General features: G+C 39.9%; 1 protein-coding gene across 1 annotated transcript in view; it reads left to right on the top strand.

Annotated features, from left to right (window-relative positions):
- Window positions 1-27,463, top strand: part of MPP7 (MAGUK p55 scaffold protein 7) — a 96,464-nt gene that overhangs the window by 68,506 nt on the left and 495 nt on the right. Inside the window, exons 6-11 of the mRNA XM_059915917.1 lie at window positions 5,686-5,817; window positions 13,911-13,992; window positions 14,533-14,618; window positions 18,115-18,189; window positions 18,373-18,569; window positions 19,045-19,109. Of these exons, the coding sequence (XP_059771900.1) occupies window positions 5,686-5,817; window positions 13,911-13,992; window positions 14,533-14,618; window positions 18,115-18,189; window positions 18,373-18,569; window positions 19,045-19,109 (637 nt within the window). The remainder of the gene's footprint in view (window positions 1-5,685; window positions 5,818-13,910; window positions 13,993-14,532; window positions 14,619-18,114; window positions 18,190-18,372; window positions 18,570-19,044; window positions 19,110-27,463) is intronic.

The following is a 27,463-nucleotide window of genomic DNA, read 5'->3' as shown; positions in this document are numbered from 1 at the left end:
CTGGGTATAGAATTTTAGGCTGACAGTAGTTTTCTTTGAGTATTTTAAAGATGTTGCTCCATTGTCTTGTGGCTCACATTGTTTCTAAATGGAAGTGTGGAGTCATTTTTATCTTTTTTCTTTTGTATGTAGTGTGGTGTGCTTTTTTTTTTTTTTTTGGCTGATTTTAAGACAGTCTCCTTTTGACTGGTTTTAAGCAGTTTGGTGTTAACGTCTTTTCTGTTTATTGTGCTTGGATACGTTGAGCTTCTTAAACATATGGGCTTTTTTGTTTCCATCAAATTTGGAATATTTTCTGCCATATTTGTTCAAATTTGTTTTAACACCTCTCCTGTCTTTGGAGATGCCAGTTAGGTGCTTATAATAGACCATTGAAGTCCCACAGCTCAATAAATGTCTGTTCATAATTTTTCATTATATTTTCTCTTTGTATTTCATGTGTTTCAATAGTTTTATTGCTTTGCCTACAAGTGTTAATCTTATTCAGTGTACTGAATGAAATGTATTTTCACCTTTATCTGTAGAAGCTTGGTTTGAATCTTTTTTGTACATTCCAAGTCTCCTGTTCAGCCCTTCTTCTAGTTTTTTGAACATTTGGAATTAGTAGTAACTGTTAATTTCCTTTTCTGTGATCTTTCTGTAATTTCAGGATTTGGTTCTATATAATTCTATCATCTAATTTTTCAGGGTTTAGTTTTATAGCTTTATATTTTTCATCACTATGCATAGTAGTTTCTGATTTTTTACATGCCTAGTAATTTTTGATTGACTGTCAGTCATTGTGAGTTTTACTTTTTTTGATGCTGGATATTTTTGTATATTTATAGATAATATTCTTGAGTTTAAATCACACAATTAAGTTATTTGGAGGCTTGCTTTTAAGCTTTGTTAGGTGAGATCCTAGCAGCATTTAATCTTGGGCTAATTATTTCCTGCTATTAAGACAGTACCCCTCTGTTAACTCTCCTCAATGCCCTGTGAATTGTGAGGCTTTTCCTTGTAACTGGTGGGAACTGGAGCTATTCCTGCCCTGTGCCAGCCTTGGGGATTGTTTCCTGTAATGCAGGGTTTCTCAACCTTGGAACTATTTACATTTGAGGACTGGATACTTATTTGGTGGTGGGGAGGGGATTGTCCACTATGGTATCAGATGCCTCGGAGCATCTGGCCTCTGTGCACTAGACAGCAGTAGCCTCCCTTGAATTGTTACAAACCGAAAATGTCCCCAGACAGCCATATGGCTCCCGGGGAGTAAAATTGCCCTCAGTTCCGAACTACTGCTCTAATCCTTCCTGGCAGTTGTTCCGTATGCGAGCCTTGGCTAAGGACTCAAGGAGCTCTGTGTCTGTGCAGCTCTCTCCATTCTCATCCCTTCCCTGAGAACGTTAGCCCCTTGATCTCCCTGGGTTCCCAACTCTGTTGTCCTGGGTTCCTTCTCCCCCTGACATAGCGGGAAATTCGCTCTAGACAGGAAGCTGGGGCAGTCTTAGGGTTCGCAGTTGTTTCCTGTCTCTCAGTGACCACTGTCCTTCCTTGTCTCATGTCCAGTGTCTTCAAAAACCATTGCTTCATTATCTTTTTTTTTTTTCAAGTTTTCTCCAGTGGGTCCCTGTTAACTTCACCTTGGTTCTCATCCTCATTCTTGAACTGTACTTTTGCTGGATACACCATTCTGGGCTGACTGTTATTTTCTTTCGAAGCACTTTCAAGGTGTTTTAACTTTCTTCCAGTTATCTCACTGCTTGATCATTCAGCTCTCAGTTACTTTTTTTTCTTTCCTTCCTGATGATCTGTGTTTTTCTCTCTGATATTTTTTTTTTTTTAATTTTATTTATTTATTTATGGCTGTGTTGGGTCTTCGTTTCTGTGCGAGGGCTCTCTCTAGTTGTGGCAAGTGGGGGCCACTCTTCATCGCGGTGCGCGGGCCTCTCACTGTCGCGGCCTCTCTTGTTGCGGAGCACAAGCTCCAGACGCGCAGGCTCAGTAGCTGTGGCTCACGGGCTTAGTTGCTCCGCAGCATGTGGGATCTTCCCAGACCAGGGCACGAACCCGTGTCCCCTGCATTGGCAGGCAGATTCTCAACCACTGCGCCACCAGGGAAGCCCTCTCTCTGATATTTTTAAGAACTACTTTCTGTCTCTGGCATTCTGTCATTTCACTATGACGTATGTAAGCGTGGGTTAATTTTTATTGTTCCTGCTTCCTAAAGGATACACTGGAGTTCCTGAATCTTCAGACTGTGTCTCTCATCAGTTGTCAAAAATTTGCAGCTATTATATCTTCAGATAATATTTTATCATCTTGATGATGCTGTTCATTGTTTCCCTTTGAAACTTTTGTTGGATGCCAAAAATAGCACCAACCATAAAGGAAAAAAATATTATTGGGTTCATTAATTTGGATCCTTTTTTGATCAAAGAACACTGATAAGAAAGTGAAAGGGCAAGCTACCAAATGGGAGAATGCATTTGTGGCACCTGTAACCGACAAAGGCTTGGATCCAGTGTGTTATAAAGAACTCTTACAAATCAAGAAGAAAAAGACAGATGGAATAGAAAAATGTGCAAGGATCTTGAACAGGCATTTCACAAAAGAAGGTATCATGGTGAATAAAACCCTTGAAGACCGGTTGAAACTCGAAGCGAAAAATGGGACATTGGGTGTATCGGACACCACGGTTGGCAGCAAACAATTGATATTTACATTAAAGAAGTCAGAACAGCAGAAGAAGCAGCAGGAGGCTGAGAAACTGCACCGACAAGAGAGGAAGACCCTCCGCCGTTCCGCCGGTCACCTGAAGTCCAGGCCCCGGAGAGGACGGCCGTTCCACTGAGTCTGGAACTGATCCCACGCGTGATTTGGAGGAGCTCGCCTCCCCGACTTGATCATCGTTAGAGTGTATTATCCGCGCTGGGGACATGCGCTCCTGAAGTCCACGGAAACCCTCGCTGCGTCTGCAGAGGTCAGCATCTGGCAGCGGGTCCCAGGCCTCTGGTCAGACTGCGGGGCTGGGCCCGCTGGCCGTGCAGCGCCCCCCAGGGCGCTTCTGTACATTGTCACTCCCCAAGAACATGGTCCCTTTCCCCTGGTTTTAATCAAGTAAACGAGGTGGTGGTTTTGTAATATTGTGAAACGTGCACCGTGACATGAGAGGTTCTCCTGTGCTGAAAACCGGGACTGACGGTCTTCCAGGAACTTTCTTGCACTGCCTGCCGCCATCCATGAATCAAGCACCCAAGATGCCATTCCTGTCTTGCCTGACTTGTGAACATCGGTCGTGTTTATGTTTATACGGATATGCTGGTAGCTGTGTTGCTTGTTTATGTGTTAGTTTGGGATTTTTTAAAGCGTATTTTTATACCAAGAGAATATAAAGTAATGGTAATAACAGTCTAAAACAGGAAGTGGAAGCTACTGGATATTCTTTTAACTTGGCAGAAGATTAAATACAGATTTTTTAAAAAAATTCTGTTTCTTAAGTGCAATTAGAGATATACTGGCTGGAGAAAACGTTTATAAAAAGAAATGCTTTCATTTGAACAGCAAAGAAAAAAGATATCATGAGTTATAAGAAAGATGAAATTTCAGCCACGAGAAGATAACACTGTATACTCAGAATGGCCATATTTAAACTACTACTGTAAACTGTTGGATCCCATGGTGTAGCTAGAACTCACATAAGCTGTTGGTGGGAGAGTAGCTGGAACGACCACTTTGTCTCGTCTGCCTGTGTTGAATGACCTAGACTTCCACCCTTAAATATACTTAACCCAAATTTGTGTGTCTATGCATCAGCTGATATGAAATATTTACAGCAGCGCTGTTTATGATAGCCAAGAGCTGAAAACAGCCTAAAGGTCCCTCAAAGGCATAATGGGTAAAGAAACTATGAAATATGTACATGTTGGAGTCCTGTATAACCATGAAAAAGGAACGGCTACGAGTAACAGCATGGATGAACCTCACTAACTTAATGTCAGGGAAAAAAGGAAGGTCCCATTATGCGGTATTTAAATAGAGGCAAAACTACCACCTTCAGCGGAATAGAGGCCACGGTGACTAGGAAGGAGCATATTTAGGGGCCCCTGGGGCTCAGTTAATGTTGTGTTTCTTGTTTGGCTGATATTTACAGGGACATATTCATTTTTGAAGATTCTTCATGCAGTATGCTTACGAATTGTGTGCTTTTCCGTATGTATGTTATAGTCAATAAGAAAGCTTAATTTAGACACCATTTCTTCGCCATCTTGGAGCGTCTGTTTCAGTAGATAGCAGATATTAAATATGTATATAAAAATGGAAACATGGTTAAAAATTATGAGCATGTATGAAGGCAAAGAAGATGGTGCTATGAGATCAAGTAACCCGGGGGTCTACATTTATATTGGTTGTTTTGGCCACGCCTCTGTGAGAAAGAAGCCAGGTATTTAAACTGAGTGAGGAGGGCAGTGGGTATGAGACAGAGTTGGAGGGTAAATTCAAGACTAGGACTTGCTCTTCATCCCAAACCAGTGGGTGGGTAGGAGAGTTCTTAGTAGACCCCTTACATGACTTACTCTGAGGTTCAAAGTAATTACTCTGGACACACTGTGAATCAGGAATTTGAAAATGAGCCAAAGGTGAATGCAGGTGGACCATTGAAAGGCTCCAGGTAAAAATGCTCCAGGTAAAAGATGATGATCAATGATCTAGACCAAGGGTCTGCCAGCTTTTTTATGGAAAAATGTCTGTTGCTTCTACTCAGTTTCTCACTGTAGCATGGCAGGCGCCATAAAGCACACATCAGTGAACAGGCATGGCTGTGTTTCAGGAAAGCTTCACTTACGAAAACAGGTGGCACAGTTGGCCAGCGTCTGCTCTGGACTGGAGAGAAGATAACAAATGTTAGCTTACATTTTGGAAGCAGATTTAACAGGATGGGGGTTGGATGTTGGGAGTGTAGGTAAGGGGGATTTCAAGGATGATTTCTAGGCTCTGGCTGGAGTAATCGGTGGATCATGGTACTGCTGATTAGGGAACAAATTAGTTAAAAGTCTAGACTCAGTCACTCCCAATATAGTGACATGTCACATTTTTCTCATCTTTGGTCTCTAATGACAATATGACCGTTCTGTGGAGTTTTACCACCACAACCACAGTCATGACTAGAAATACTTTTATTTTATTCTTTTATACACATAGTAGTCGGCTATTACATCAAAAGTTAAAAAGTGAGAAAAATCACAGAAGAATGAAAGCTAGTCAGTTGTATTGAGCAGTTCTTTTTGTGTTTTCTGCTAACAGAAGGAAAGGAAAAAAAAAAGACATGCGTCGTTGTCTGACTCCTGCCAGCCCGTTGGCAGTCTATCTGTAGCCTCATTTTTCTCCCTCCTTTCAAAAGTAGCACTCCCTCACCGACCCCCCCAGCTGCCACTTCTGTACGGATGAACCTGAACCGGAGGACGCCCCGGTTAGCAGACGCTTTACGCTGACGCTTGCCGCACCCTGTGTCTGAGTAGGGTTGCCTCTGTTGTTCTTCAGCTTCCCCTCGCCCCGTTTGCAAGAGGCTCCTTCCCAAGTAGTTGCCTTCTTACCGTTGCTGTGGCAGAATTGGAACATCGGTTTGATTTTCCTTCTACTGTAGTCAAATATAAAGCGCTAAACACGTCCAACTACTGTAACACTTTTTACCTTGGGCTTTGATAGGCTTTGCTCTCTGTACACGATACTGTGGCTCTGAGGAAATATGATCCCGTGTTGCCTCCTATGCCTGATGATATTGATGATGAGGAAGACTCAGTGAAAATCATCCGTCTGGTCAAAAACAGAGAACCGCTGGTGAGTTCTGGTCTACATGTTATGTTCACAGTTGTGAGTAGATATCCTGATAAAGCCAAATCTGATGGGCACATACCATTGATTCCTCTCTTTAAAATGTACTTTCTCTGTGTCCTCAACTTTGAAATAAATGGAGCATTCACACCTAAAGCATATGATTTAGAAAAATTAAAATGGAGCCAAATAAAATGGCAGGCATTCTTTTGGTTATAAATAGCAATAGTTTTTAAAATGTGACTTGTTGACATTTATGAAAGACAGCATAACGTGCACCAGTTACAGCTGATTTGAGATTTAAAAGTGCAACTAAAAATAATTGCTTATGGCTTTTCTAGAAAGCTGATTGATTTTAAAGTGACGAGAAATTAATCAGGTATCTGATATTTCAAAATGTACATGTAACCATTTGTTTTAGCCCCAGAATTTATACAGTGTTGAATCATGTCAAGGTCTGGGGTAGGCCGACTAATGCCTCGCACCAGCCTGCGGTGATGTCATGTCCTAATCTTCAGAACCTGTGGATATGTTACCTTAAAAGACACAGGGAGCTTTTCATGATTAGTTAAGGATCTTGAGACGGGGAGAGTCTCTTGGATCATCAGGTGGCACCAAGGTAATCACGAGGGTTCTCATTAACGGGAAAGAGGGAAGCAGGAGGGTCAGAGGTACAGAAAGAGATGTGATGGTGAAAGCAAGGGTGGGAGTGCTGTGGCCAAGGGATGCCAGAAGTGTCTAGAAACTAGGACAGGCAAGAACCGGATTCTTTCCCAGATCCTCCAGGAGGAATGCAGCCCTGCTGGCACCTTGATTTGGGCCTGTAATACCCATTTTTGCCTTCCTATCGATACCTCCAGACCTGTAAGATAACAAATTTGTGTTCTAGTAAGCCACTAAATTTGTGGACATTTGTTAACGGCAGCAATAGGAAATGAGTACAGAGTGTATCCATATTTTTATGAAACTATATTCAAAAGGAGAATAAATGTCACAGCCTAGCAGTTGACTTTAAATGTGTTGTGGCCCATTTACTCTAAGTAAAACATTTTTGTGTTCTTAAAGCAAATGGCAGTTGATCATACAATAGTTGCTGGGCACTATGTTATATACTTTACATACTGATTATATTTAATCCTCACAGTTGGTACCATTTTTCTGTTTTTACAGACTAAGAAACTGATATTCAAAGAACTAAAGCAACTTAACCCAAAGTAGCACAGCTTCTGAGTGATAGGACTCGGATCTAGACTTGACTCTCTTTCTTCAAACACTAGTTTTTTCTTCTACACCACATTCTGTCTTTATACTTTTTGGTAGTTTTTATCTTCTTCTTTTGTTTAAAGGCAACTGTGGTATGTTAATAAATACATTGGACACTCTTACCCAGAATAATATACAGATAACTTTGCTTATTACAGAAGGATAATTGAGCCCCCGAAGCTCATCTGTGGGTGTTCTAAGGCTCCCTGTAATCCTGGTTAAGGTTGTTTGGTTTAGATTATACACTAATGCTTTTCGCCTGTGGTTATAACTCTCTGCTGGTAACCTAAGTATGTCTTGGTCTTTATCATGCAGGTGATGCAGGTAAGGGTGGATGGTACTCAGACTAGATGGAGAAAGAGCTCTCTTGGGACCTGTCACCATAAAGTGACTAATCCTTGGTGGGTTCTGTGCATCTACCAATAAGAAGTATGTTTCTGTTTTGACAAATTCAGTCTCTTAGAGAATTCAAAGACTGGCCATCTTGAGGAGATCCATAATTCATTACTAACAATTTCTTTGATCAGTCATAGTTTTCCAGAGGTGGTGGTTTTTGGTGTGTTGCTTTGGTGAGCTGACCTTTAAACAGTCATCAGCAACATTTAAGTTCCATGCTTCCTGATCGAAGAAGATCTTCAAATGTTTATCAGAGAAATTAGGCATGTACTGCGTGGGGATTTCTCAAAAGTTTTAACTGGACCTGCTGTAAATTAGTTTCAATTTAAAAAGAAATTGAATGAAGTATATAAAATAATGTAAAGTTGTGTTTTCACAGTCTGTTACTGAATAAATCACACCCTTTAGCTGGTAATAAGCATGTAACAACTGAAATAATTAGACCTAACTTTGAGGTGATAATTCTTTGTCATTAGCTCTCTTTTGTTATAGTTTATATAATACGTTAAATTCATAGTTTAAAAATGAGAAACTGGGGAACTTCCTTTGTGGTGCAGTGGTTAAGAATCCTCCTGCCAATGCAGGGGACACAGGTTTGAGCCCTGGTCCGGGAAGATCCCACATGCCACGGAGCAACTAAGTCCATGCGCCACAACTACTGAGCCTGTGCTCTAGAGCCCGCGAGCCACAACTGTTGAGCCCACGTGCCACAACTACTGAAGCCCACGAGCCTAGAGCCCGTGCTCGGCAACAAGAGAAGCTACCGCAATGAGAAGCCCGCACACGGCAACGAAGACCCAACACAGCCATAAACAAACAAACAAATAAATAAATTTATTTTTTTAAAAAAGTAACTTAGCCAAAGGTTTTTTTCGCCAACATATGCAGTTAACTTCTTTAAACTCTAGGTTTCGTTTTCTGTATTTAATGCAATTTAAAGTAATTTTGAGTACTTAAAAAATTATTTTAGTCACTGACTCTTCGCCTTCCTGGTGAGCCACAATTTGATTGCATGATTTTTGTTCAAGGGGATGTATTAAAAATAAATAAGAACTTCATGTAGAAAACAGAACCTCTAACTGGGATGAAGAAATTCCCAAAATTATTTGTTGGGACTCCTGAAAAAAGGTATTAAGATTTTAAGTATTGTTTTAACACTGGAATATGGAATCAAGTGAGAATTACTTGTCTTGAACTTTTCTTCATCCAAATGTGTAATTACTGTATTTTCTTTAGTTTGACAATTATTGTCAAAGTGAAAAAAGATTATTGGGTGAATAAATTTATAGTTTAAAAAATGCACGACCCAGAAAAATGGAAAGTATTTATTTATTTATTTATTTATTTATTTTAATTTTTATTTATTTATTTTATTTATCGTTGGCTGTGCTGGGTCCCCGCCTCTGTGCGAGGGCTTTCTCTAGTTGTGGCGAGCGGGGGCCACTCTTCATCGCGGTGCGCGGGCCTCTCACTATCACGGCCTCTCTTGTTGCGGAGCACAGGCTCCAGACGCGCAGGCTCAGTAGTTGTGGCTCACGGGCTTAGTTGCTCCGCGGCATGCGGGATCTTCCCAGACCAGGGCTCGAACCCGTGTCCCCTGCACTAACAGGCAGACCCTCAACCACTCCGCCACCAGGGAAGCCCCAGAAAGTATTTATTTTTAACAAACTCGTCATTTTATATTTGTCAATTGTCTTCTGTCATTTGGGGGAGGTCATTGGAAAAGCCACAGCTGCTGAAGGCGGTCCAGGGGAAGCAAAGACCAAGAGAAAATATAGAGTCTAAGGCATCTTTGGGAGAATGGGTCTGAGTAGTAAGACTCAGAAGTCGTCAAGGTGAGGGAAGCCAGGCTGAAATAAAATTCTAGCCAAGTGGATGGATGGTCAGGAGCTGTTTGGCAAATGATTCAGGCGGAAAGTCCATACGATTAGCAATCAAGAGGTTAGCTTATCAGTGTTATTTAAGAATGTAATTTTGTTGTTAGACCGAGGTATAATGTGCCGAAATAAGCACCGAGCTTGCATTAGGGGACCTCAGTGCGAGGTTTGCTCTGTATCCTTATAGCAGCAAGTCATTTATTGCAGCCTCAGGCTCCTGATCAGAAAATCAGGAGATAAGCCTCTTTTGTGAGTGTTTTGAATATCAACTGACATCTAATGTGTTCGGAAATGCTGTGTAAGTTCTTTGCATTATGCCAGCATCAAATGAACGTGACATAGAATGATCAGGTAGAAGCTAGTTGACAACTAGTTTACAGCGAGGATGGTTTCCTGCGTGAGAGGCAGTGAACACAGATCATGTAGGTATTTGGGAATGGAAAGGAGAAGGGGTGATAGTTTGAGGGGAGGGATGGATGAAAGAATTGCGAGAAGGGGAGAAGGGCACTGGTCAGGTTGCCAGGAACAGGGCTGTTCTCCCTCCCTGTGAGTTTGGAGCAATTTATACCTATTTTATCCAGAAGATTAATTTTTAGACCGGCTGAAGAAAATGAAATTCTCTTAGTGAATGAGTGGATTATGAGCCTTAATTTTCAGTGTTTCTTGCATGGATTTTCCTTTTACTTCTTTTAGAACAGGGGTTCTCAAACTCTGGTATTATTAGGGTTACCTGAGATGCTCACTTCAGATGCAGACTGTAGGGCCTCTGCCCCCAGGAGTCCACATCATGAGCTTCAGGTCGGGCCTGGGAATCAAATAGATTGTAAAACGTGTCGCAGGCCTTCTTGACGCCAGTGTTTGGTCAACCGTACATGAAAGCCCTTGTTGCAAAAGTCCAACCTGAAATTGACTGTGCCACCTCTTTAAGGAGGTCTTAGGGCGTTGGCAGTGGTCTCCGGGGGACAGTTTTTATCTGTGTCTTAGTGCTCCTTGTTTCTAAACCATTTTCCAGAAGTAACAAGAAAAGTCTAACCAGAATGTTAACTTCTCAATCTAACCTAAAGCTGTCTACACTCTGTCATCAAAATCACATCGAATAAATTAAAAATAATTATGTAAGAAAATATGTAAGTATTAAAGCATTAGATTCCATTTTAATTTATATTTCATTTCAGACTATACCATCGGAATGTCGACTTTTATACAGTATCACATGAAATGTGCTCTATGTTATTGGGTTTTGATCTTATTCCTAGTACATTGCCCTAGGAATACATCAAGGAATTGTGATAATAAGGGTTTGGAAAGCAATATGGAAATAGAAAGTGTTCAAGAATATAGGGATCAAAAAGAAGATTGAGTCAAGTGCTAGTATCCTGTAGAAAGTGAGAGACCGTTTCTCAGGTCCGTAGTTTACCCTGCAAGGGGAGGTAGAATCAGCGGAGAGCAAGCATGTCTATTTCAAGGTCCTACCTATAGCCATAGGTAAGTATATTTCAGGGCCTATAACAAGTCCTGTAAGTGTTGGAATGCTTTTCTCCCTCCACACGTCCTGGAAATGATTTCTTTCAGCCCCTGGCTTTAAAAACCATTTGCGTGCCAGTGACCCCCAGGCCCATTTCTCTTCCGGACCTTTCCTCTGGTCTTTACGTCTGGATGTCCACCAGTCTGCCCAGTATCTCCATTTGGATGTAGCTGGCATCTCAGTCTTCACGTGTCTGAAAGCAGACTGATCTTTGCCCCCAGTCTGTTCCAGCCCTGTGGTTCCCCCTCTCAATTGATGGACAGTCCCGTCTCTCCAGTTATTCAGCCGAGAGCCATAGAGTCTACCTTTGATGCCTCTCTTTCTTTCACGTCCCATTTCCAATCCACTGGGAAATCCTTTCAGCCCTACCAACGTGTTCCAACATATCTGGACCACCTTTCATCGCGGCTCTTCCTGCCGTCGGATCCGGGCCTCCGTCGTCTTTGCCCTGGATTGTTGTGACAGCACCCTCCTTGTTCGCTTGCTTTAGCCCCTGCATTCCTTCAGTCTCTTCTTAACAGCAGGCGGGGGGATCCTTCCGGATCATGTCGCTGCCGCCGTTCAGGTTCTCCCTGTTTGTTCCACAGCGCAGTCCGGAGTCCTCCCCGGGGCCTGCAGAGCGCTGCACGCCCTGACTCCCCGCTCCTTCTGACCCGCCTGCTGGGCTTCTCCGCTTTTACGTTGCCCCAGACACAGTGGCTTCTTTGTTCTTCTCTGATCCTTCCATTGTGCCCTGGCTCTTTCCGCTGTTCTTTCCCTTGGGCTGAGTCCTTCGTCTCCTTCCAGCCTTCTCCTGGAGCCCGGCGTCTTTACATCCTGTCTTTCCTCTCCCTGCCCTGGCACTCCTGTTCTTTCTTCCCGCCCTACCGCCTCCAGGTCGCCACAGTGTTTATTTACCACCTTCTAACATACTGTAGGATAGATCTCATTGTTTCATCTTCTGTCTATTGTCTGTCTCCCCTGTGAGAACGTAAGCTCCATGAGGGGGAAGAAACATTGGGGTTTCTTTTTCTTTTTCAGCAATGTGTCAGAAACCCTTAGACCAGAAGCTGGCACATAGTAGGTTCTCAGTAAACATTTATCAACTTCATTGAGCACAGCAGACTGGATGGTCCCATACTGAAAAACTGCAGTCCATAGTGGAGCAAGAGATTTGTTTCAGTTACCTAATTTTGTGTTACAAACTGCCACCCAAAGATTGTAGCTAAAACAATAATATTATCTCTCACAGTTTTGGAGGTTGACAGGCTCAGTTGGGCAGTTTTTCCTTAGAGTCCCTCCTGTGTAGTTAGACAGGGGCTGAGACTGGAGTCACCTGAGGGTTTCTTCATCCCCAGGACCGGTGCCTGGGCTGGGTGGCCGGAAAGCTGGGGGCTGGTCAGGCATCTCTTTCAACAAGTGGCATCTCCGCCTGGCTGGCTTGGGCCTCCTCCCAGCATGGCTGTACACGTGATTTCTTACACGGTGGCTGACTTCCCACAGAGCCAGCGTTTCTAGAGCTCCAGGAGGTTAGCTGCAAGTCTTCTCACCGCCTGAGGTGCCCCAGAACCATTTCACCACTTGACGTGGGGGTACGGCAGGCGCACACCAAGAGGGGAGAATTGATGCTCTGCATCTGCAAACGCAGTGGTTAAGAAAGCAGTTCTCATCAGTTTGCCTTAGACAGGTTCTGACTTTACTGCATACTAGTCTGATCTCAGGCAAATTATAACCATTTGGCATTCAATTTCTCATCTATAAAATACAGATAAGTAATCTTAAATTAGATAACTAGACCCTTATGACGTTCGGCATACTTTGGTGGGAGAGTTTGAGACACATTGTTAAAGAAAGTGAAAGTTGATCTAATTACACTAATTAGTTATATGAAGGATATTACATTTCCAGTCATCTTGGCTATAAGTTATCTGTTTAAAAGAAGAAAATACCAGTTAATTGGAGAGTCTAAGGTTTATGACCATGGAGAGATACTCATTCAAGTCTTCGGCCTTGAATGCATGCGTAGGTGAGGAAAAATGCCACAAAATCGTCCTAACACTTAATTATTTAATTTTTTTGCTATTATTAGGTATGTATTTGATAGCTGTCATATACAAAATAAAATGTCACATAGAAAGCACGCACTACAAATGGATTCCTAATTTTGTTTCCATATCTATTTGGTAATGCTGTAAATGTGTTTATCGGCAAACGCGAGAAGAATTCCACCTTCTTGGGCGTGCGCTCTGCCTCCACCTAACGTGCACCTCTTCAGGGCGTGGTGTGATGTAGATGGCTCGGCTAAACCACTGCCAGTTTCTCGGAAGCAGAGTCATGAAAAGGCGTTCAAAGTAACCGTGTGTACCTGATGTTCTGACAAAGAGCATGCAGTTAATTTGCTTCTGAACATCCATAAGTAAAGAATTTTCGGGTTCCTTTTGAAATTGTTTCCCAATCTCATGCCAAAATGTTAGTTCTGTTTGTACCTAGGTGCAGTCCTAGTACATAAAAACCTTGGAGTAACAGATCTTTCCCCCCCCCCCCCACTTTCTTTATTATCATTACTGAGTTCCTTTAGTGTAATGTAATAGTGTAATAGAAGGATCACTGAACTAAAGGTCAGGTGATCTGGGTTTTAGTTTTCTAGTTTATATAATCTTTTTCTATTCACTTCACCTTCTCTGTTTAGTCTACCTTCTCATAGGGTATTGTAAAGATAAAGTGAAATGAAGAAACGCTGTAAAAGGGTAGAAACAAATAGTATTCAAATACAAGGGATTATAATGGAAAGAAGATATTTGTACACTTTGCATAGTACTGAAGAGATTAAAGATTTCAAAAATCTTTGCATTGTGCTGAAAACCTTAGACGATCTGTGTGGTAGAAAGTTGTGTGTCTAGTGATAAGTATTTGTGAGCAAATGGCACGACGTCTGTTCCTCCTTCCTTTACTTTTTGTAGCGGTTTTACTTTTTCCAGATGAATGTCCTTATTTCTGCCCTCTTTCCTACCACCCAGTACACACATTTACCCACAAACACTATTTTTTTTCCTTAAAAGGGAGCTACCATTAAGAAAGATGATCAGACCGGGGCCGTCGTTGTGGCCAGAATCATGAGAGGAGGAGCCGCAGACAGAAGTGGTGAGGGTTTAAATGTCAGGCGGGCGTGGACGGGTCCCGTGGATTTTATGTGTCACATTTCCAGGATGTAACTGAGAGGATAACAGTCTTTTGATACAATACAGCAAAACAGTAATAAGATACTGTACTCTGTGTTAAAATGTGGGAACCTGTTTAAATAAATGGTAAATTTCATTCTAGAATACTTTTTACGGTCTTAGTTTATATGGGCTTCCAAGGTTATATTAAGACTTATTTCAATGTCTCTGTTTTGAAAAGTACTACTGAAAGCATGCAGCCTTTTAAAAAATTTATCTTTAAGATGAAAGTAATGTGCATCTCTAGAGAAAGACTGAGATGCCGCTGCTGTTCCTTTGGCAGCGTTGTGATGTTATGGCCTTGGAGAGGCTGGAGGCTCAGCCTCTGAAACCTCAGGGGCCCGAGATGTGTGTCCTCGCGTGCACTGAGGGCACCACACGGTGCTTTCAGGATGGCCACACTGCAAACCACGGCTTCTTTTGTACGTAACACTGCTCACGTTCTGAATTTGCGATTTCTCAGGTCTTATTCATGTGGGCGACGAACTTAGGGAAGTGAATGGCATACCTGTCGAGGATAAAAGCCCTGAGGAAATCATTCAGATCTTGGTAAGCTGAAAATTTACTTAAAAACTGCAGTGAAAATGAGGTTGAATCACTGTCTTTCAGACCTGGTTGTGAACACAGGATTTGGATTTGGTAGTCCAGGGTTTGGATCCCAGCGCTGTTACTTAATCCCCCATTATGTCCTTGGAAAATACCTTAATCTTTTTATTTCCTCCCTGTTTTCATCTACAGAATGAGAATAAGAAGTGGTAACTCTCTCACTGGAGTGTCTGGAGCGTTAAATGAGCTAATGTAGATCAAGAGTTTGACAGGACCCATCTCAGATTAGGTCCTTAATACATGGCACCTACTCTGTTGTTGAGGATGCATTTATCTCTGTCTCTAGGGGCTATGCTTTCCTGGTACATAAAAAAGTGAAACTAACTTAGATGTCTTATGAAATCTAAAACGAAATGAAATTATTATAAGCCTTGGCAATATAAATTCTCAAGTTCATTTGTAAGGATAGAATAAAGGGAGACTGTCCCTTTTACATATGAAAACATGTTATTAACTTATAGAGAGTTTAGTATCTCAAAATAGACCTCAGTATATATGAAAATTTAGTGTATGATTAAGATGGCATTTTAAATCAGTGTGAAAGCAGTGAGATCATTGCATAAATGGTATTGGATTAATTGATTATTCAGTTAGAAAAAATAGTCCTTATTTTACAACTCACACAAAAATAAATCCCCTCCAATTAAGTAAGTTTTTTAAAAAGTCATCAAAAGTAGAGAAAAGTTTTTTTAACCTTGATGTGAAATTCAGATAGAAAAATAACTGATGTGATGACTAGAATTGAAAACTTTTTCTACAGAAAAAGGTGCTGTACCTAAAATTTAAAAGACAAATGAGAATCGTAGGCAAAATATTTTCAATTTATATGATAGAAGGCTCATATTTTAACGTATATAGAGAGTTCTTAAAAATCATTAAGAAAGGAACGGTTACAGAAAAATCAGCAAAGTGTGTGTACAGAGAATTATAAAAGAAAACATGATGTCTGAAAAATATTGGATTGGTGGTTATTTAAAAGCTTGGTAATGCCCAGAGTTAGCCAGATTATAAGGAAATAGATATGTTTATATGCTTTTTTTGGTAGGGTAAACTAATAGAACCTTTTGAGATGGCTATCTGAAACTATCCATTTTAAATTTGCATAGCCCTTAATCAAGAAATTCAACTGTTGCAAATTAACCCAAAGGAAATAATTTCAGATGTGTATAAATAAGATATTTTAAAAATATTTAGAAACTATCAAGAAGGTTGAATTGATTATCATTCATTCACGTGATGGATTACTGTGAAGCATTCACAATGGCTGATAGACCTATATGATTTAGTAATAATAGTAATACTAGTAATTGCTTACATTGATTGAGCCCTTAGTGATACTGTTCTAAGTGCTTTACATACATTAAAACAGCAGTCCCCAGCCTTTTCGGCACCAGGGACTGGTTTCGTGGAAGACAGCTTTTCCATGGACCACAGGAGGGTGGGGGGATGGTTTCAGGATGATTCGAGCACATTCCATTTATTGTGCACTTTATTTCTATTATTATTACATTGTGATATATAACAAAATAATTATACAACTCACCATAATGCAGAATCAGTGGGAGCTCGTTTTCACTTGCCACTCACTGATAGGGTTTTGATATGAGTCTGCAAGCAATTGATTTATGATGGTCTCTGTGCAGTCAAACCTCTCTGCTAATGATAATCTGTGTTTGCAGCCGCTCCCCGGAGCTAGAATCACCGCCTCAGCTCCACCTCAGATCATCAGGCGTTAGATTCTCATAAGGAGCGCGCAACCTAGATCCCTTGCATGCGCCGTTCATGGTAGGGTTCGCGCTCCTATGAGTATCTAATGCCGCCACTGACCTGACAGAAGGCGGAGCTCAGGTGGTAATGCGAGCGATGGGGAGCGGCTGTAAATGCAGATGAAGCTTCGCTCGCTCACCCGCCACTCACCTCCTGCTGTGCGGCCCGGTTCCTCATAGGCCACAGACCAGTACCAGTCTGTGGCCCAGGGGTCGGGGACCGCTGCATTAAAACACACACACACACAAACTAGAGGAAGGGGAAGGGATTATAGAGAAGACTTGCTTTCTTTCTACTTATGCAGTTTAGTATTATATAAATTCTTAATAAGGTTAGTGAGTTACTTTTATGATAAGTAATAACAGTGATATTACCATTTTGAAATCACTCCTTTATAAAATTCTGATATTTATACAGTTAAACCCCCCATTTTATGTGAGTCTCTTTGCTGCACTGGAGCTGCTTCCATATGCTGACAGAAGCTGATTCAATGCAACTTTTCCCATCCTGGCTTTCAGTGACTTCGTGCTGATAGATTGAAACTGGCTGTGATGGGAGTATTCACACCATGGGAATTGGCAAACAGTATCAATCAGGGCCTTTTTAACAAAATGGAGTCCTGGTCACCGGCACACACTGATAGTGAGCCTCAGGGAGGTCCGCCCACCCTCCCCCTCTCGCCTTTCCTCCCTGTCCTCCTAGATATGTACTTAGTGCTTTCACAGAGCTTACGACTTAGTGGGGGTAGCAGACATTAAGAAATAATTGTGTAAATAATTATATAGATATGGTTATGACAAATGCTAAAAAGAGAGAAAGAATGTAAGAGTGTGTTAAAGGCAGACCTACTCTTTAAAAAAATTTTTTTGAAGTATAGTTACTTTGCAATGTCGTGTTAGTTTCAGGTGTACAGCAAAGTGATTCAGTTACACACACACACACGTATATACATATATATATTCTTTTTCAGCTGCTTTTCCATTGTAGGTTATTACAAAATATTGAGTAGAGTTCACTGTGCTACACAGCAGGTCCCTGTTAGGAAGACCTACCCTTGTCTGAGGTAGTCAGCAAAGAATTTTGGGTATTGTTGCTTGCTTTAATTCAATTAGAATAGACAGTCTTCCCATCTTTTAATGAATCTACTACATTTGGTGCTTTTCTTACTAACCAGAATATGACACAGATGAGTGTTTTTCATTATTTTTCTGATGAGCATCGCAACTAATTGAGTCATGTATTTATAGCCACGTTACTGGCAGTTGTGGGAATTTTGTCCCTGAAACCTGGCTGCTGAGCCTTAGGTGCAGTGGTCTGAACCTTGCACACGGTCTGTTCTTGCCATTTAATCCTGTTCAAGGCACTGTGCGTATTCTGTCTTTCTATTTTGAAGTAACTCAACATGGATGGTAATACATTCATCGGCATTTTTAAAGTGCACAGGAGGTAAAAGTGGTTTAGTGGTTAATGTTTTTTAACTTATTTGACAAACTTTCGTGCCTTCTCACGTTACAGGAATTTCTACAAAAATAGTTTCCTTGGTTTGTTCTGTCTAAGAGTAGACACCCCAAGCTTGTAAATTTTTAGAATCGTTTCATTTTCTACCTATTTGACTTTCTTCCTCCTTGGCTCCAGAGGTTTTCTTATAACTCTTTCTTTCCTCTGACATCAGGCTCAGTCTCAGGGTGCAATCACATTCAAGATTATACCCAGCGTCAAGGAGGAGACACCATCAAAGGAGGGCAAGGTAACCATCCCTCAGAAACCCTTTTTTGTGGGAACCAATGTTTTTCCATTTCCTAAATATCCTCTTTGTCACAACAAGTTTATCTTAATATTCTATTTCTTAAATAAATCAGAGTTAGAAGAATGTTGGCCGCTTCACATTTATTTTTTATATTTATTCATCTGAAACGGAACTTTCTTCCAGATGTTTATCAAAGCCCTCTTTGACTATGACCCTAACGAGGATAAAGCAATTCCATGTAAGGAAGCTGGGCTTTCTTTCAAAAAGGGAGATATTCTTCAGGTTATGAGCCAGGATGATGCAACGTGGTGGCAGGCGAAGCACGAAGGAGATGCCAATCCCAGAGCAGGCTTGATTCCCTCTAAGCACTTCCAGGAAAGGTGAGTTCCTGGCCCAGAATCACGGCCTGTCTTCAGCTGACCTTTCGTTCTCTGCAAAATATCATTCCAGCATAGTTGTGATAAAATAAGCACTAAAACCTTGCCTTAGAATTCCTTATCCCTCAGGTTTGGATTTCTGTTTTGTCTAACGAAGTATGAATAATGACCAAAAATAATATGACACTCTCAGGTCATATTCAGTTTTTGTTACGAAGCAAATGGAAAATAGCACATTAATATCTGAAACTGTATTGATGTGAAAGATGGAAAAATAAAGAAGAGTGATTTCAGAGTGGGGAGAATTTATAAAAATTTGAAAGTAGAGGATTTATTTCTTAATTTGAGTAGATTGCATCGTGTTCATTTTTTCCTCCAACGTTCCATTTTTTTCTTAAGGCTTTTAATATTTTGGTGTTATGTTAATCTTGGATCTGTACTGTAAATTGATAGGCATATTGACCTTCTTTTCCCCCAGGAGATTGGCTCTGAGACGACCAGAAATATTAGTCCAGCCCCTGAAAGTTCCCAACAGGAAATCATGTAAGTTTGTTAATCAGAATGCAGAGTAACTAAGTCTTGCTGTTTACTTTTGACTATTACAGCAGGTGTTTGTGGTAGAATAAGAGGTCCTATTACCTGTGATAGCGTTTGGGTCATCATTTCACAAGAACCAACAAGTAAGAAATTCATAGTGGGAATGGTAAAGTGAATCTTTTGAAGAAAGGGGTGTTTGGGGTTGTTTATAATAAACCCATGACTCACTCTTTAAGAAAAAAACTAATAACTACGACTCTCTTTGATTCTGAATTTAGGTATTTTATAATGTAACCTAAAATGCAACTCTTATTTCTCTAAAGCTAGGAGGTTTGGATAAGATATTTCTTGGTAAAGATTGGAGGAAAAAAATCCATCACTTTCTTGGGCACAAAAGCAATTGTGCCTAAAACAGTCGTTCTTGTTCTACTTTCTTCCTTGCTTATTCTGACATCACAGTAACTCTGACCTTCACCCGGTCTGTTCAGAGTTATTACCGGACTAGATTAAAAGAAAATAAGAATAAGAAAAACGATGATGTAGGATTACTGGAAAAGATAGTATGGTTTTTCTTTTAACCTACCCTTCTCTCAGATTCTCTTTACTTCTCACCTCCCACCTCCTGTAAGTCCCCATCCTACTTTATCTTCTCTGCTTCATGGTTCTAGGTATTTTAAGAGTTAAAAAAAGAAAAAAGCCCTTTTGTTGCATAGAAATTGTACGTTAAAAGGTGAAATGAGCAAATAAATGGTCCTGGAATTTCACACCAACATCTGTTTTTAGTATCGTTGCATTTTTTCCCATCTCCTGTTATTTCTGTCAGTTTGTAGAAGCCTAGAGCCCAGGAATCACGTTATAAGGGAGCCAAACTACAGTCGAGTATAAATCTCACAAGCAAGCTTCAAGTAGAGCACTGATTCAAAAGCCTGCTTGTTCTTGCTCTGTTAAGTCTGGGCAGAAGGAAAAAACACTTGTCATAGAATGCCACATGTCCCGTGACATCGAAAGCTTCAGGTTTAACCAGAATGTTGCATTGTTCTTAAGTGTGATGAATTTTCACTGGCAGCTCATCCAGTGGAAAGGAGCTCTGAGGCCTCTACCTGACTTGCTCTTTGAGGGTTTTTTAAATTTGGGGGCCTGCACATTTCTTATACATTTGGTGCATGTGGGATAAAATGTGTCTAACTTGAAAATGAAATAAATGTGATTCTACTCGAATCTGAATCCATACTCTAATTTGCTTGAGTTTTAGGCAACTTAGAAATATGTAATTGGTTATAATTATGAATTTTCACTTACTTAAAATTTTTGATGTATTTTTTTTTTGTTTTAAAGAACTGTGCAAAGTAGAGAGATTGTCTTAATAGCTCTCCCCAAACTGGTTTCAGGATAAATGTGTGTGAGAGTGTGTGTGTGTGTGTGTGTGTGTGTGTGTGTGTGTGTGTGTGTAGAGCACTAATTGTAATGGAGGCTATTTTGTCTTTGAATTTACATAATTTCTTTTTTTTAAAATTTTATTTATTTATTTATACAGCAGGTTCTTACTAGTGATCTATTTTATACACATCAGTGTATACATGTCAATCCCAATCTCCCAATTCATCACACCGCCCCACCACCCAACCCCTCTTTCCCCCGCTGGTGTCCATACGTTTGTTCTCTACATCTGTGTCTCTATTTCTGCCTTGCAAACCGGTTCATCTGTACCATTTTCCTAGATTCCACATATATGCGTTAATATACAATATTCGTTTTTCTCTTTCTGACTTACTTCACTCTGTATGACAGTCTCTAGGTCCATCCACATCTCTACAAATGACCCAATTTTGTTCCTTTTCATGGCTGAGTAATATGCCATTGTATATATGTGCCACATCTTCTTTATCCGTTCATCTGTTGATGGGCATGTAGGTTGCTTCCAGGACCTGGCTATTGTAAATAGTGCTGCAGTGAACATTGGGGTGCATGTGTCTTTTTGAATTATGGTTTTCTCAGGGTATATGCCCAGTAGTGGGATTGCTGGGTCATATGGTAGTTCTATTTTTAGTTTTTTAAGGAACCTCCATACTGTTCTCCATAGTGGCTGTTTACATTCCCACCAACAGTACAAGAGGGTTCCCTTATCTCCACACCCTCTCCAGCATTTGTTGTTTGTAGATTTTCTGATGATGTCCATTCTAACCAGTGTGAAGTGATACCTCATTGTAGTTTTGATTTGCATTTTCCTAATATGAATTTACATAATTTCTTTTATATGTTAGTACGCTAGTGTTTGAGCTTCAGGACTTGTCTTTATGGAACGTGGTCGTCCTTTCACCCTTTCTTCCTTTTCTTCTCTCCTCTCTTTTTTTTTTAACCTAGATTTTGATTCACTGAGAGATGCGTTGTTTGTTCTCATAGGTAGATGTTCTTTACTTTTAAATAAAAAAATAAATCTGATGAATATTATCCAAAGTAAATACAGCGTATAGTAGATACAGCCTCCTTCAGAGAGACTGTATACCTCTGTGAAAATTTAATAGAAGGCCCCTGTCTTTATTCTCAAAGAATTGAAATTCCATTTGAAATTTCTTTGAATGTTGTCTCATAAACCTCTGAACTCAAAAGTTATGCAAAAATCATTGCACTGGATCTGAACATTTTTTATTTATTTATTTTTTAATTTATTCATTTGGCCTCACTGCACGGCACGTGGGGGGATCTTAGTTCCCTGACCAGGGATCAAACCCGCGCCTGTTGCATTGGAAATGCGGAGTCTTAACCACCGGACTGCCAAGGAAGTCCCTGGATCTGAACATTTTTAAAAGCATTTTAAAGCACTTTGTTTTGTAACCTGTGTATTTGAAAGTGATTTTTTTTGTTTGTTTTTTATGTAACTAAATCTTGTAAAGACCATCTGACTCAACGCTTCCTGGACTTCAACCTTTGGTACTTAGATTTTTGGAATAGGACATTCGTTATCAGGCCCTTTGCTAAATTATAGAATAATACTATGAAGAAAAGCAGAAAGTTGATATAAAATCCTTTATTTTTATATTTTATTTTATTGAAAAAATCTATATATTTTATAATCGATCAATTTAATTACATTGAATAGTCATGGAATAGGTTTTAAGAAAATTTCTGATTTAATATAAAATTTCTAAAAGAAGAATAATTCTCTCATGTTGGTGTTTATAAATTTATGAAAAATACTCATGTTGATAAAAATTTTCTGCACTAAATTTCACAAGTGCTCTTAAAACCTAGGAAGATGTTGGTTAAGCATTGAATTTAGAATAATGACTTAAAGGTCATTAGGCAGTTAACATTTTTGACAAATTGATTGCTTTTGTATTGGTAGGATTTTACTCTTTATTTGATTCACAGTGTATCATCATAACTGAAGTTTGCATGGAGGAAAAGTTCGTGGACGATGGCTCTGGCGCTGTAGGGCTTCAGCTAGTGTGCACACAGAGGTCAGAAAGGACTGGAGCATGCCAGTACTGTTATCTCTGCCTTTATATTTATGCTAGAACTCTGGGTCCGGGCTCCATGGTTAGAAAATCAGAAGCCCTGGTACTACCGACCTCCTCAGGCTTTTAAACTGGCACCCTTATGCAAAACTCTGAGTGTGGGTGGTATTCATCCTTGATGCTTGGTTATTTCCTCTCCTTAGGAATCTTGGCGTATCTAATGCATATACAGAAAACAGGCTCCTCAAACGAAGTAATTTGCCTCTTACACATTCCTAAAAACTAAAACATGAACTCTTAAAACTAAAACATTCCTAGATCTTAGAAGCTTGATGTAGGAACTCATCTCCTCTTTCTTCCTGCCCCTCCTCCCATTTTTTGGAGGAATAACTTATCCAACACAGAAATTTATGATAGAATTTTATCTTCCTGCCCTCCCCCTTAATCCAGTGCTAGGTTCTAACATAACGGCTTGATGTTAGTAATACAGACAGAGGAACAGACCCAGAAGGCTGACAGGTGTTCCTTGCTGTGACCAACGTTTAGATTGTTATCAGAAGGACATGGGGTGCGTGTTTGGGGCCCAAGTAAGTGCATATCTCATGTCTCAAGTAGCACGCAGGGGCAGTTCTCCTGACAGACACTTAGTAGCAGCTTGCAGTTCTTGTGTCGATAGAATTTACCCTACGACTTTCCTGCCAAAGCTTATTTTTACAGTTCAGTTGCATATATAAAGCCATGTGATAGCACCTAACCTTTAAAAAGAAATATGAATTTCTTTGATTACTTGAAATACTGTTTGTTCCCTTTCTATTGAAACATAAGTATGTAAGTTAGGAATTAGCTTCTTAGTAGCATAAACGTTACCTTCAACTTCAATCAGATGTAACTTATATTTAAATTGAGTTCGTATTCATGTAGTGTATTTTACTGCAGAATATTCAAGTATGATACTTACTTATTGTGCTTGGTTTCCTTTTTTTAGTTATCAAAGTATAAATAGCTGAACATTTCTAATAATGCTGATTGAATAATATTAATGAAGACATTTTCTTTTACAAAATAGCTCTAATAGAATTCTAGTAATAAATAAACCAGAAATCAAAAATGTACAATTTATTTTATTGACTTTTTAAAAATTAGAAGGTAAAGACACAAAATAGTTTAGAATTTGTTTTAACCGATTTTGATGGTTATCATGTGGGTAAAAAAGAAAATATTTGACTGCAGGCAAAGGGTGTCCATTCAAACAGGCTGTCACCAAATTCACTCAAAGACAAGTATTTTGTGGATTGAAGATCTCAATCTACCAACAACAGAATTTAAACGTTGAGGGAAAGAGTGAATTCATTCTTCATGGTACCAGTGTTGTGGAAGACCAAACTTTTGAGAATTCTATATATATCATTGCTCTACAGGTTGTTGTAATACTACTTTCCAAGTTGAATAATCACCTTCTTCCTGGCATCTTAGATAATGTTTATTTACTGTGTTCACGCATAAATTTAATTCAGAAATGAACAAATAGATTGCTTATGTTCTTAACTTTCTGTATCTAAAACTTTGTCAAACATTTTCTTAATATTGGTGGGATCACGTGTAACAGAAACATACGGGGTTTTAAAAATACTGGAAATATTTTTTTCCCCTGACGCTCTTTGGGAGATGCCAAAGATCAGAGCTCGTGTAGAAAGAGGTGTAGATGAATTAAATTATAAATTGCACGTCTGATTGTTTACACCATGAGATGGTTGAGGTAAAGGCGTTTCTTGTTGCTTATTTTTCATCTGTGATATCCTTACGTATATAAAGATATATAAAGATAACACTGTCAGGGTGTGTGTCTAGCTTTTGCATCTGAGAGGTTCTAAGCCATGTGGTCTCTGGGGACCCGACGTCACGCAGGTAAGAGGGTTGATCGGCGGTTAGGGGTCTGGTCTTCGGTCACCGATCTCTGCAGCCTGTTAGGGGAGGTGGCATGGAGGGGTGAGGGGTCTGGGAAAGCAGTTTCTAGAGTGGGGCCCTAACTCTGCCCCAGACTGTCCCACTGATAGAGACCAGTTTCTCCACTTGTCAGGAGGATCAGACATGTCCCACGCGGGGTGACCTCCAGTGACCGGGCAAGTCCCTCCTGCCTGGCGCGCAGAGCTCATCGAATGCTTGTCACGCGGGCCTCCACACTCCTTTCCCTGAGGACGGCAAGTCTCTCTCTTCGTGACCTGGGCCTCTCTCTGTGCTTTTTGTAATTGTCACATCCTGCACGTCAGTGCTTGACGACGTAGCGTGGACTCTTGCTGCGCCCCTCCCAGCTCTCCTGGCAGAGAAACACCTGAGAGGTTGATGTTTCGGGGGGGCCAGAGGCTGGAGCAGCGGAAGGTGGCGGAAGTAGTCGGGAAACTTGGAAGAAATTTGTTATTTCCGATGACCTTTTTCCTCTGACGTGCATTCTCTGGCTTGAAGCTCCAGGTATTAGGAAGTGACTTTTGATGTGATGGCGTAGCGCGGGAGTTCAGACCTCAGACTCTGGACCCAGACCGCGTGGGTCCACGAGCCAGCTTTGCCGCATACGAGTGCTCCATCCCTCTCGGCCTCTGCTTCCCCATCTGTAAGATGGGGATAATACTTCCGGCCTCATAGAGTTGTTGGAAAATTAAGCTTATGCGTTTGACGTCCATGCAGCAGTGCCTTATCAGAGGAAGAGTCCTGCCCCTTATCCCAACTGTCTTCTGAGGTCTACCTTCTGTATATTTTCCCTCTTTGTTTTTCCTACTGGATGTCTATTCAGCATGATACTTGCTATTGGATATTTACGTGTGTGTTGTCATGCTAAAAATACCATTCTCTTCCTACTTAAGAACTGCAAGGAGGAAATATTCTTTTGAATATTTATCGAGCCTATTTAGGACCTCTTATTAGAATATGAAATATACATATACTACATGTAATTTAAGTTACAGATTTTATTTTGTGGATTGGCTTTGGTGTTTTAATTTGTGTGTGTGTGTGTGTTTTACATGGCTTTTATCATCTGATTTATGTGACATTGAGTCTTTAATCAAGAGTGCAATGCTCAGTCTATCCTGCTGTTTCTATCAGAAAATACACTCTGTTTTAACAATCAACTTTACAGCAGAAATGTCTGAGATCACAGGTTGATCAGTCTTAAACAGAGCTTGCGTTATTTCTAGCTAGATGCCTGGCTTGGCTATCCTGTGTCACATCATTCATTGTTTGTTTTCTAATAATTTGTTTTAGATGCACATGACATTTCAGAGCTACTAAGAAATGAGGATAAATAAACTCACAACTTGAGTGACTCATACTGTGAGCCTGAATAATAATGATTTGCTTGTCATTTTGGCAAATACTGTCCAAATAGAGCTAACGCAGTTTGAAGGCCCACAGGTGTTTGAAAAGTAAAAATAGGCTGTTGTGCACACTTTCTCCTAAGTGTTTTCTTTGGCTGTCGTGCTGGATGTGAAGGGAGAAGTGAGCAGAGAACTTTTCTGATTGGTCCTGTTCACTCTGTAAGGTCGTGTAGCAAAATACCTCCTACCTTGACTTGTGGTTACAATTGGCTTCTGTTAAATTTCCAGTTCTTTTTTCTCCCTCAACTGAAGATGTGTCTCCTAGGTCAAACCTAACTCATAAAATGCTGTCTTCTTAGTAACTTAAGAATTATTTCAGATTACTTCTTAAGATACCTTTCATCAAGTAATATAGACAGAATGAAAAGAAAGGGTTCTGTCTGATTCATTTCATATGTGTAATAAGTTGACAATTGTTGAGGTATTGTTAAATTTACAGGATATATAGACATTTTAAAGGCAAAATTTGTTGTTTCTAAAATGTTTACTTCTTTTCACTGTTTCTATCATGAAATATCCTCAGTTCTAAACAGATTAGTTTAGAAACAGAACTGTTCCATAAAAATAAATATAATCCCCTTATTGAAGGTATTATTTTGAAAAAAATACTGATTTTTTTTCCTGGTTATTTTCCCCTTTGGGGTATTTAATAAGCTGTATGAAGACTTTGTGTTTTTACTGCTTAAGTGTATACATTATTTTTAGACTATAACTACAGTGTAGTCTAAAATGTAGTTTTTCACAAATTCTATTTATTCATTGACTAATTACTTTGAAATATTTAAAATACGTTTGTTTTTTTCCTTTGGCTTTTCTAAGATGAGGAAACAGTTGAGTGTGGTAGGTGGATTTTTTTTGTCCCTTGGATGTAACATCTTCCTACTTTAATTGTATTTTCTACACATTTAATCATATCCTCTTTTTTTTTTTTTTTTTTGTGCTTCTCAGAGGAAATTAAAGGTACATGTATAAAAGTTTCCCTGCGTAGTCTAGTAGCTTTGTTTAGTACACATATGTAGAAGATTAAATTGACCATAGCAAGCAGTTTGTAAAAGATCATGGTACAGCCCAACTTTCATCGTAACATTACAGTACCAGCAGTCATGGTTGTACTTTGTCTTTGAAAGAAATGGTTTTTTTTGCTTCATATAGCAGAAATATACACAGTATTCTAATGTAGTACATTGTTTTTATCTGTCAGTAGTCTCGAATAAAGATGAATGAAGAAAGCAATGTTATTCAGATACACTGACAGACTTATTATTACATAAGGATGTGAGGAGAGTCTTCTCAACTATTTGATTTCTGCACAGTCTGTGCTGTTAGTTTTAGAAGTATATTTATATAAAGATGAGAAGCCTAAAATAAGTAGGACTCCATGACTTAAATTAAAATTTTAAGATATGCATAACCCAGTATTCATTTAATTCCTGGAAATAATTAATAGCACATTGTTTATTTTAAAGTGTTTTCATCTGTTCATCTTTTTAAAACAAAATAAAAATAGAAGTATTGTGCCTTTATTCCTTCCCCGCAG

This window comes from Balaenoptera ricei, chromosome 2 (genome assembly GCF_028023285.1).
Source record: "Balaenoptera ricei isolate mBalRic1 chromosome 2, mBalRic1.hap2, whole genome shotgun sequence".
In the NCBI taxonomy this organism is placed as follows: domain Eukaryota; kingdom Metazoa; phylum Chordata; class Mammalia; order Artiodactyla; family Balaenopteridae; genus Balaenoptera; species Balaenoptera ricei.
Note: the sequence above shows the minus strand (reverse complement) of the source record. Positions and strands in the feature narration are given on the sequence as shown.